Source organism: Diaphorina citri, unplaced genomic scaffold (genome assembly GCF_000475195.1).
Source record: "Diaphorina citri unplaced genomic scaffold, Diaci psyllid genome assembly version 1.1 scaffold1020, whole genome shotgun sequence".
NCBI classification, from domain to species: domain Eukaryota; kingdom Metazoa; phylum Arthropoda; class Insecta; order Hemiptera; family Psyllidae; genus Diaphorina; species Diaphorina citri.
Window position 1 is genome coordinate 44,684 of NW_007378450.1, and position 11,654 is coordinate 56,337.

General features: G+C 36.2%; 1 protein-coding gene across 2 annotated transcripts; it reads right to left on the reverse strand.

Annotated features, from left to right (window-relative positions):
• Window positions 1-310: 310 nt before the first annotated feature.
• Window positions 311-8,696, reverse strand: LOC103513753 (1-phosphatidylinositol 4,5-bisphosphate phosphodiesterase classes I and II-like). 2 transcript variants are annotated; one of them, XM_026826873.1, is made up of 3 exons: window positions 8,182-8,696; window positions 798-823; window positions 311-692 (listed from the first exon to the last, which is right to left on the reverse strand). In XM_026826873.1, the coding sequence occupies exons 1-3, from the start codon at window positions 8,272-8,274 to the stop codon at window positions 620-622; spliced, it is 192 nt and encodes a 63-aa protein (XP_026682674.1). In that variant the 5' UTR covers window positions 8,275-8,696; the 3' UTR covers window positions 311-619. The 2 variants fall into 2 exon arrangements, with proteins under 2 accessions (XP_026682674.1, XP_026682673.1); XM_026826872.1 differs by lacking the exon at window positions 311-692 and having other exon boundaries at window positions 694-823.
• Window positions 8,697-11,654: the final 2,958 nt, after the last annotated feature.

Here is an 11,654-nt window from a genome sequence, read left to right on the forward strand (position 1 = left end):
TTTTTTATGAGCTTCAATTTCATTTGGACTCGACCATTAACCTTTGTGTGGGGGTAAACAGCGCCAGGAGGGAGATTGGAGTGTAGGAGTTTTCCTTCGCAAATGGGGAACATAAATGTTTAGCCATGTTTAGATAGCTAAATGACCCGAACATTATCATTATTTGCCGTTTTGAAAGGACGGCAAATAGCTAAATGACCCCAACATTATCATTATTTGCCGTTTTGAAAGGACGGCAAATGAAATGTCCGAGTTAAGTTCAAGATGATAATGGTGATGATGTTTACAGAGCTTCAATTTCATTTGGACTCGACCATTAACCTTTGTGTGGGGGTAAACAGCGCCAGGAGGGAGATTGGAGTGTAGGAGTTTTCCTTCGCAAATGGGGAACATAAATGTTTAGCCATGTTTAGATAGCTAAATGACCCGAACATTATCATTATTTGCCGTTTTGAAAGGACGGCAAATGAAATGTCCGAGTTAAGTTCAAGATGATAATGGTGATGATGTTTACAGAGAAGCAATCAAATTTCATTTAGCAAACTGCTCCGACTTAAAGTTGCCAAATAATAGTGATAATAATAAAGTTACGTACCTATTGCAGTAAGATATTATCTACTTAACGATGAAAGATTCTTACCTTATTTTGATCTTCCCAGTGCAGATAGAATCCCTTGGGATCCACCCTCAATCTACGTACCTATTGCTTAAGTAAGATAGCTACTTAACGATGAAATATTCTTACCTTATTTTGATCTTCCCAGTGCAGATAGAATCCCTTGGGATCCACCCTCAACGTGACAGGAATACCGACTCCATTGTCCTGAAACAAGAATACAACACGATGGTAAAGCTTACATTGGAGAATTCAATATGACGAAATACTTTCCATGTATGACGTGCTTGTGATATGTATTCCAACTTGATTTACTTTACCTACACTTCTCGAATTTAGACACTTTTCAAGTTATTACACCAATTATTTTACTCGAATATATGTACAAAACAAACCAGTCCATGTATTCCAACTTTACCTACACTTCTCGAATTTAGACACTTTTCAAGTTATTACACCAATTATTTTACTCGAATATATGTACAAAACAAACCAGTCCTTCGTCATACTTCGGATATAGGTAGAAGTGTTATGGTTTTAAAACAACGTATCCACTTATTATTCGCAGGTGAATAACTCCTACTGAATTTCAATAAATCCTTAAGTGCTCATAACATTTTATCGACGGTCATAATTCAAAACAGATTTACAAGCACGCAGGATCAAATAATTCATAAGATAGCATAGGAGATCTAAATTAAAATCAGAATCACAACACACCGGGTTATGAGTTATGGGCCATGTTTCACCCGCCATCGCCATGTAGGCGTTATGACTAGTAGACTGGGGACTACTATATGTTTTCTATTAGAAGAGTTGTGAAATTTATCACCATGCATGATGTAGTCCGAAGAGTATAGTGTCTAGTTTCCATAAATTGGTTAAAATCAAACCCGCAAATCCGACTTGCAATGTATTCCGAAGAGTATAGTGTCTAGCTGTCTAGTTTCCATAAATTGGTTAAAATCAAACCCGCAAATCCGACTTGCTGGTCGTACTGTAGAAATATCTCCACGTAGTGTTGTTGTGTGGATAAAGTTGTCTTGAGAAGTGTTGGAAGCACTAGACAGAGGAATGTGGCGGCAATAAGATGATGTGATGTATTGGAACGTGATCTCTCCTCTCCATGATGAACACATCCCATGATGTTTCCCGTAAATATGTTTATAGACAACATTACAGATTGTGATGTATTGGAACGTGATCTCTCCTCTCCATGATGAACACATCCCATGATGTTTCCCGTAAATATGTTTATAGACAACATTACAGCCAATTGGTTGTGATCGCCTTGGTATCAGTGCTAAGTACCAAGTAGAGAAATTGATATAATCTCCATGAATAACTATACCTACATATACTGGTGACTGGAAAGAAATTGGCACCCATCGCGAATTATTTTGTAGGTATTATAAAAGGATTGCCAATTCTTCTTGATTAGACTTTAACTGTGGTTTTAATCCATATCACAGTTGCTTTCTATATTGTATGTATGTGTTTCTAGTTTTTATACATAAATTGAACTTACATTGTTTGCAATCAGTAAATAATGTATATTGTAAATGTGAAATGTTTAATGTTATACTTAGCTGTTGCAATACAAAATGAATTTAACAGATTTCAACAGTCTAGAGCTAGGGGGAGGGGAAATCAGTTTGTTACCAAAGTTTTTTCAAAGATTTTCATTGAAAACACTATCAATCCCATTCAGCTTCCCTCCTGCTACTTAATTCATTGCTACGTCTTACTAAGTATGAGCAGTAGCTATGGCATTTCTCCAAATTATTTCTCTAATTCTCAAACAAAGAAGATTTGCATAACAAACTTCTTCAGAAAAGGATTTGCATCCCCCAGAACAAACAGAAAATTGAGAGCACAAGAAATAATAATTATGACTTGGGAATGGTGGGAATATTAGACAGCAGTCCTGGACTTGAGAATATAATGAACTAGCGGGTGAAGATAAAGTTAATTAACAAAGCAGAGAATGGTGGGAATATTAGACAGCAGTCCTGGACTTGAGAATATAATGAACTAGCGGGTGAAGATAAAGTTAATTAACAAAGCAGAGAGCTAAAGGAAAAGACACAATTCAGAAGGAGGGTAACGCCTAAAACAAATACTCTTGTTTTAGCACACCTGCTAACCGCTTTGGACGTACACATAATTCAAACTCTCTAAAATGGATATAGGAATATGTATCAATAGCTACCTATCCGTATCCGTCTTATCTACTACTTTGAGAACATCAAGGTCTTTTAGTGGTGGCGTGGATGCCATATCGCTCAAACACAGATCGGAAGAGCGTCGTGTAGGGAACAATACATAAAGGTATACCTTTGCCAATTAGGCTAATTAACACAGACTCAGAGTATATCGGTACCTGAAAAGCTAAAAGTTTTACCTGTTTTTCTCTTTTCTCATCTTTTTCAAAACACAAACTTTCAACAAGATAGCGAACTTTCATGAAATATTCCATGAAAATTAGTTCACTTTCCACAGTTTTCAGGAACATAGAAATTGTTTGAATTTTACATTGTCCTTCTATTCAATAGGTACTATAGCTGTAGAACGTATATTATGATCTCGAAGCATACAGATATATTTTGAAATAGGAATATGAGCTGAGACCACAATAAAGTTAGAACATGACGTACCTTTACAATACATAAAGGTATACCTTTGCCAATTAGGCTAATTAACACAGACTCAGAGTATATCGGTACCTGAAAAGCTAAAAGTTTTACCTGTTTTTCTCTTTTCTCATCTTTTTCAAAACACAAACTTTCAACAAGATAGCGAACTTTCATGAAATATTCCATGAAAATTAGTTCACTTTCCACAGTTTTCAGGAACATAGAAATTGTTTGAATTTTACATTGTCCTTCTATTCAATAGGTACTATAGCTGTAGAACGTATATTATGATCTCGAAGCATACAGATAGGTATATTTTGTAAAATCGCCGATATGCATTGTGTCATCTGTGGTTAGCTAGTTACCTTTTGTTGTAACTATTAACCAATTGAATAGTTGGATAGCAAGGTTTTGAAAAATAGAACTTTTACTCCTGTAATAATAATGAAAAAATTACAACACACAAATGCTACCTATCCGTATCCGTCTTATCTACTACTTTGAGAACATCAAGGTCTTTTAGTGGTGGCGTGGATGCCATATCGCTCAAACACGTGTTAGTTAGCTTGTAATTAGGTATATCAAGGTAAGCTGATTCTAGATTGTGTTGTTGTTTTGATTTGATTGAATGATTACTTGATTACTCATTAGTCTGATAGGATTAACTAATCATATTGTTGTTGATGTAGTTGTTTTTCGCTACAATGAGTAAATATGGGAAATGTCGTCGTGGAAGACGAGGTGGAAGAAAAAAAGACCCAAAGGAAGACCACATTTGAGATGGACGGCCTCAGGTGAAGCAGGACATGATTAGAGCGGAAATAAAAAATTAATATCTTTGTCTAGGCAAGGGAAGGGTTACCTAATACGTTTCGCGATGCCCCGCGGTAGTTAGTTAATGTCTCGCCCTCTAAAAGTGTGTCCCTCGGCCCATCGATTATGTGTGGTCACACCTCAAGATTTCTCGGCATGAGAAAATTTTGGTCGGTAGGTATTTTGAAAAATCGCCGATATGCATTGTATCATCTGTGGTTAGCTAGTTACCTATTGTTGTAACTAACCAATTGAATAGTTGGATAGCAAGGTTTTGAAAAATAGAACTTTTACTCCTGTAATAATAATGAAAAAATTACAACACACAAATGTAATTACCAGTATATCCGTAGATTATTAGGTAGATAGCCCTTTTCTACCACCCAAGCAGGTATTATTGGATTACTTGTTTCAAGATTTTTAACATAATCTCTAACGTACTCAACCTGTGCAACTAGGTAATAAATGTGTTAGTACTGTAAAACATAAATAAATATCGAACACTCCTATCTAGCCATTTTGATCTACAGTCTGGACAATTGATAAGTACATATACCAGTTGAACCTAAAAGTAGACAGGGAATTAAAATTTTATTAACAGGGTGAACATGAGTTACGAGTTCGTTATTAAGAATTTGGAATACAAAACAATGCCTCTTGGGCGGCCATTCATGTTCATTTTTGCCTGATCGTGCGAGGTAGAAAAGTCTACAGTTTCATTGACCCACCCTGAATAACATTTGATGGGGTCAATTAATTTTAATTTCAAGAGACATGGCCTTGTTGTTTGGATTAAAGTTATCCACACAGAAGTGGATGCATTCAGTGCAGAGTGATGCAGTGTGTAGAATCCTTGAGATATCGAACACTGCATGCTAATAGCCCTCGTCATTTATTTGGCTCCTGGTCCAACAGGAACCAGTGGCGTGGTCTATATGGAAGATAGGGAAGCACTGCTTTTTCTCACCCCGATATTTTTCTTCAAGAAGTGCCAATCCTGGTGGTCAATCAGCATACAGTATATGGTTGAAAAGGGTACAGAGGAAGCAATATGTAGGTAGGTAGACAAGATTGATAAGTTATACTTAATACTGATGGATCTACTTTAAAGATAATCTAATAATGCCATTATAAAGTGGAATATACCTAAAGAAGGGATGTAGGAAGGAAGTAATGTACTTTGTAAGTTATCATCTGTGGTTAGCTAGTAAGCTAGTTACCTTTTGTTGTAACTAACCAATTGAATAGTTGGATAGCAAGGTCTTGAAAAATAGAACTTTTACTTCTGTAATAATAATGAAAAAATTACAACACACAAATATAATTACCAGTATATCCGTAGATTATTAGGTAGGTAGGTACCCTTTTCTACCACCCAAGCAGCTATTATTGGATTACTTGTTCAAAGATTTTTAACATAATCTCTAACGTACTCAACCTGTGTAACTAGGTAATAAATGTGTTAGTACTGTTAGAAAAGTATAAAACATAAATAAATATCGAACGCTCCTATCTAGCCATTTTGATCTACAGTCTGCACAATTAATAAGTACATATACCAGTTGAACCTAAAAGTAGACAGGGAATTAAAATTTTATTAACAGGGTGAACATGAGTTACGAGTTCGTTATTAAGAATTTGGAATACAAAACAATGCCTCTTGGGCGGCCATTCATGTTCATTTTTGCCTGATCGTGCGAGGTAGAAAAGTCTACAGTTTCATTGACCCACCCTGAATAACATTTGATGGGGTCAATTAATTTTAATTTCAAGAGACATGGCCTTGTTGTTTGGATTAAAGTTATCCACACAGAAGTGGATGCATTCAGTGCAGAGTGATGCAGTGTGTAGAATCCTTGAGATATCGAACACTGCATGCTAATAGCCCTCGTCATTTATTTGGCTCCTGGTCCAACAGGAACCAGTGGCGTGGTCTATATGGAAGATAGGGAAGCACTGCTTTTTCTCACCCCGATATTTTTCTTCAAGAAGTGCCAATCCTGGTGGTCAATCAGCATACAGTATATGGTTGAAAAGGGTACAGAGGAAGCAATATGTAGGTAGGTAGACAAGATTGATAAGTTATACTTAATACTGATGGATCTACTTTAAAGATAATCTAATAATGCCATTATAAAGTGGAATATACCTAAAGAAGGGATGTAGGAAGGAAGTAATGTACTTTGTAAGTTTTTTTGGAGTTCTTGGGTCTTTCGATCTCACTGCTTTTCTTTCTCATTCTAAATTCATTTTAATCTGGATTGTTCTATTTGTTTGCCCTCAATTATAAGATATTGCTAATGTGTATACCAGCTCAATTGTTTTCCAAACTTCATCAGATTAATATCTCAGATCTGGAAGATTTCAGAAACTTTGAGAATAAGCATGAAACTTTTTGGCTGAGTTTTTCGAATTTCCTTTTATTAGACAGCTTTGATGATAATTGTAATGGAGATATTAATTAAAAGAAAAAAAAAGTGTTGTCAGTTGTTGGCTAATTAAAAAACTTTCAGGAGAGGAAAAAAACTTTTCTGAACAGAAAAAAGTGGAAACTTCTCAAAGTGTCATTAGTGCCGCTTTTACGTTACATTACATTAAAAATAAAAGGGAAAAAAGTGTGTTGTGATTTCTATAGATGACAGGGTATAGTAGTTGGTGTAACCTAACCCACACCTAGTACCTACCTATTCATACCTTCTGACGTCTTACCATGAAAATTTCACAAGTTCTATTTCTGTAAAACTTTTTCCAGGAAAACTTTCGTTTCACCCCCAACTATGCACAAAGTCATCCAAAATATACCATATTTACCTAGGTATACTTAACCTTCCTGAATACCGAGGTACCTTCATTATCCAGAATAGGTACACCTAAAGAAAGTTAGAAGACTTGAAACCCTCAAGTCTGTTTTCCTAGTTTTTGAAGTTCTATTGAATTAATTTTCATTGATAGGGAATGGCTAAGTACTATAGACAAAAGCTGAGCTTAAAATACTCCACTCCACTTAAAAGGGCACCACTCAAATTTTCCTCATTTACTATACATAAAACAATCGAAGGGTGGATTGCACAACCTTCTAGTACAACCTGTTAGCTTAACAAACGTGAGATCTTAACAGCCCTGTTAAGTCCAGACAGCTCAAGTGGAACTTAACAAGCTATTAGCTTAACAGGTTTCATAGGGACCAAAAAAATATTGGTAAAAAAAAACCTAGGTTTATACCTCCTGTGAGCCTCCACTATTATGTCACTATCATCTATGTATCTATGATATAATGGTAGTTCCATGTAGTATGTTCCCCATGCAGTGCGTAAGTCACAAACGTAGTCTAGTGTAGTATGTCTCATCGTGATGGAATTCCCCCATTGCTAAATCACATGATAATACTTATAACAAGAACTGCAACTAGGTTAGGTAATGTAAAAATATTACTGTGGGAGATATACTTAGTCATAACGGAACTTTTTCTGTTGAGAATTTCCAGAAAACCTGAAGGTCGTGTGGAAGGAAAGCTTAACATGGGTGAGGTAAACACAATGTATACTGTATGGTACTTTTAGTCATAAATACCCCTCATATGTGGCTATGGTTAATTTGATGTGTTATTTAAATGCAAATAGAAATCTAAGAACAACAGAGATACAATTATTATTGAACTTGATTAGAGTAAAGCTTTTGACATGCTCTTGAAACATCGATCGTGAACGATTCCCAACAATTTTTACTTTCTTCATTATTATCAAATAGCTAATATCTATTTGTGGTGAAGCTGAAAGCCTCCTGAACTTCGACCCGACCAGGAATTGAACCACGGGACTTCCGGTACAAGTCTAGGGTGATGCCCACTCATTCACGGCCACGGAGGTTGCTCTACTTTCTTTGTTATGACAATCAAAATAGACGTAACTTAATTGTAACAAATTTTGACGGAGGCCGCGCTGAGCTTCTCAAGATTTACAAGGGTGGTAACTAGGGCTCCAGACAATATTAAGGAGAAATAAGGATACCCACATAGGGCGGATCTTGATAAAACAGGTCTTTAGTGGGAACTGACCATCACGCCACTTTGCAAAATGTTATCAACATCATTTCAGTGATAGTGATAGTCTGACTTACCTCATCCCATTTCATAAACTTCTCCCCATCCAGCATGCATTTAGGAATTTCGACAACTTTCCGATCAACAGTTGAGCTCGCCTTTGTAGTCATTTTAGTTACAGAAGTAGAAGATGACACTTCAATCTTGTTATCAACAACACTGTTCCAGAAGGACTAATAAACTTTTAGGATATTATAATATTATAAATTTAATTAATAAACTATTTAAATTACCTACACAGGGTTAATGACTAATAGGTAAATATGAAATTTAAACACGGTACTTAACTAAGAGGGAGGAAAATGTGTTAAAATTTTAACTTGAAATGAAAGTTAAGAAAACTTTAATTTAATTCTACACAGTGAAAATAGTGAAGAGTACCTACAACTAGAACCAGATATAAACAGATTTACACGCGTATGAACAATATCTCAAGCACAGCAAGCTCATGACGAGAGTTAAGTCTGTGCTCCATCCCAGCTACAGCTGTTGACTGAGCCCAAGTGAGCTGAGAACACAGAACGGTGTTAGCTCTCTGCTCATGATAAATTGCCTAAAGCCCTTGGAGTCTGATGCCAACGCGCTCTACGTAACTTTCACCTGAACCTTCGTTATCAGTGTTTGGCCTTATCAATGAATGAACTTTGGTCGCTAGTTCTAACTTTGACACGCAGGGGGCACTACTTGTTTCGTTTTAGGGTTTTGTTCGCCTTAAAAAAAGTCTGTTCATCAACAAACAACACACATTGTCTCTCTGTGATACCTTGTCAATTTTATTATGATGTTCTTGATCTTGAATTATAATTCATGAGAGCAGTGGCAGCATGGAAAACTAAGGAAAATTGAATACAAGTCTGTTCATCAACAAACGACACACATTGTCTCTCTGTGATAACTTGTCAATTTTATTATGATGTTCTTGATCTTGAATTATAATTCATGAGAGCAGTGGCAGCATGGAAAACTAAGGAAAATTGAATACAATTCATAACATTTTGCCTTTCTCCTATTTTCATCTGGAAAACACAAAGAGCTACAATTCGCTGCATAGGAAACCTTGTATCAAATCAGAGCACAAAGCATCTGAGTAATATTGCAAAAAGAAAAAAAATATTAAAGCAATAATTACGTTTATATCTAGATATCTACTTGATATAGGTACTGTAGGTGTAAGGATAAGAAAAGTAATGGGACTTTAATGGGGAACTCGTGTTTTGTTTCATAGTTACCTATTTCGAGCTTTTTTTAATGGCGAAGAAATAATGATTTATCTAAAAAGACTTGGAAAAAAAATGTCATAAAAGAGTTATTAGAAAAATGTTCCCATTACACTTCATCTCTTGAGACACGTTAAGGTTGTCTGTCATTTCCTTAGAGGCCTGTGCCTGTGAGACTGTTAGAACCCTGAGCTGGGTTTTATGAGAATACAAAGCTGGTTGGTGTGAGGTAAAAATAAATTATGAAGACCTTTAGCTCCTGCTTTAAGAGGGTCGGTAGGGGGAAAATTATTTGTATGAACTATGAAGGGAGGGGAGGGAGAATAAAAATTATGTAATAATAACACACTTCCACCATAATAAACGAGCCACCTAAATTAAACAAAAGAATTTCCTTTATGTTTTTACTTTCCATTTTTCTTCTTTTTTTTTCTTGGGCAAAATGACTAAGATAAATTACGTTCCCGGGGAAAGGGGAAGTACGGGGAAAAACCTCTGGAAAAATAGTACGTTGCAATTGAAGTTCACGAGGAAGAAATTTACCGAGATTAATGTGAGGAGAACATAAAAAGGCTTCGGAGTAGGATAAACGAGCCACCTAAATTAAACAAAAGAATTTCCTTTATGTCTTTACTTTCCATTTTTCTTCTTTTTTTTTTCTTGGGCAAAATGACTAAGATAAATTACGTTCCCGGGAAAAGGGGAAGTACGGGGAAAAACCTCTGGCACAGGAAAAATAGTACGTTGCAATTGAAGTTCACGAGGAAGAAATTTACCGAGATTAATGTGAGGAGAACATAAAAAGGCTTCGGAGTAGGTATGTGTGGGTTATTTTTCTTCTGAGGTAGAATGAAGTCATGTACCTATTGTATTAAATTTGTTGTGGGAGAACATCATCAATTTCGTGTGTCCCACAGGTAACTGATGTGTCCCCTTTAGCGGGGAGGAAAGAAAAGTCCCATAACATTGGTTCAATGTACCATATTCGTAGAAGATTAACCCATCCTTTAGGGCTGTTTGCCCCTACACCTAAGCCTCATACACGGCTTGTTTTTCTTTCCCCTTTGGCGGGGAGGAAAGAAAAGTCCCATAACATTCGTTCAATGTATTATATTCGTAGAAGATTAACCGATTCTTTAGGGCTGTTTGCCCCTACAACTAAGCCTCAGACTGGACTTTTTGTATATTATGTTCCCGGTTCTGACGAATCACTGGAGACAATTTCCTTTCGATGAATGACACATGTAGAGATGTTGCACGACTACTAGCAAGCTAGCAACCCCTTAGCACCCGTGACTTGGAGAGGAGGGCAATTTAGGGGCTCCCAAATGCCAAATTTTGGAGCATGCACCCCCGGTCAACCTTGGGGGTCCCAAAAAAGTATATATGTACGTCCCTGTGCACTACACCGTTATCGTAAAACTTAAGGAAATATGCTTTCGAGTTAGAAATCTTAGGTACTATAAAGGTAGGTAGGTATACACTATAGGTACATACTCGTAGCAATAGCTAGCACTAGCAACATCACCTCGGTTCCTCCAACATTGTAACTTGACAGGGTGACACTTTGAGGAGAAAATTCGCATTCAAAATTCCTCCTGTTCTGAGAAAAAGTGAAAAGATAATTGAATTCATTAATTAAATTTGATTAGTCAGCGAATAACATCGTGTAGGGCCTCCTGTTCTGAGAAAAAGTGAAAAGATAATTGAATTCATTAATTAAATTTGATTAGTCAGCGAATAACAGATGTTGCAAGAGGATTTTCAACGTTCCCTTTCTATTTTAATTTTTCAGACTTGCAATATTTTGTTCATAATTGAATCTCCTCTGCTCAATTATTATAACTTGGCAAGATTTCAGTCTTCAGCTGCATTGGGTTCCAATAGGATTTTAGTTTTTAGAACGGTGGACCTGAGGTTCGAACACAGTCCGGGTTTCTTTTTATATTGGCTTTGTTGGTTGGTAACTTGGTACTGAACTACGCTAAATGTTACGTGTAGCAAAAATGATATATGTATATTTTGGAATGGATTTGAGGGTGATAAGTACCTACCTACCTATAGTGTTTATAAGAGAGATGACATGGTGCATAAACGTAGGTACATTTTCTGTGAGTTTGTCAAGTTTGGTACATTTTCTGTGAGTACGTACAATCTACAGCACAATCTTTTCTTATTTTTTCTCAAAATTTGTGTATAATGTCTTCTCCAAAAGCATTCTTCGTCGTTCGTCATCATTCAATTGCCAGTAGCAATATTTGAACAGAACTCCT

Excerpts from the sequence above, each read along its gene's own strand:
- LOC103513753 (XM_026826873.1), bottom strand. The coding sequence starts at position 8,274 with ATGACTACAAAGGCGAGCTCAACTGTTGATCGGAAAGTTGTCGAAATT. Across the intron at positions 824-8,181 it reads AGTTTATGAAATGGGATGAG|GACAATGGAGTCGGTATTCC; the intron begins GTAAGTCAGACT and ends TTCTTGTTTCAG. Across the intron at positions 693-797 it reads GGAGTCGGTATTCCTGTCAC|ATTGAGGGTGGATCCCAAGG; the intron begins GTTGAGGGTGGA and ends ATAGGTACGTAG.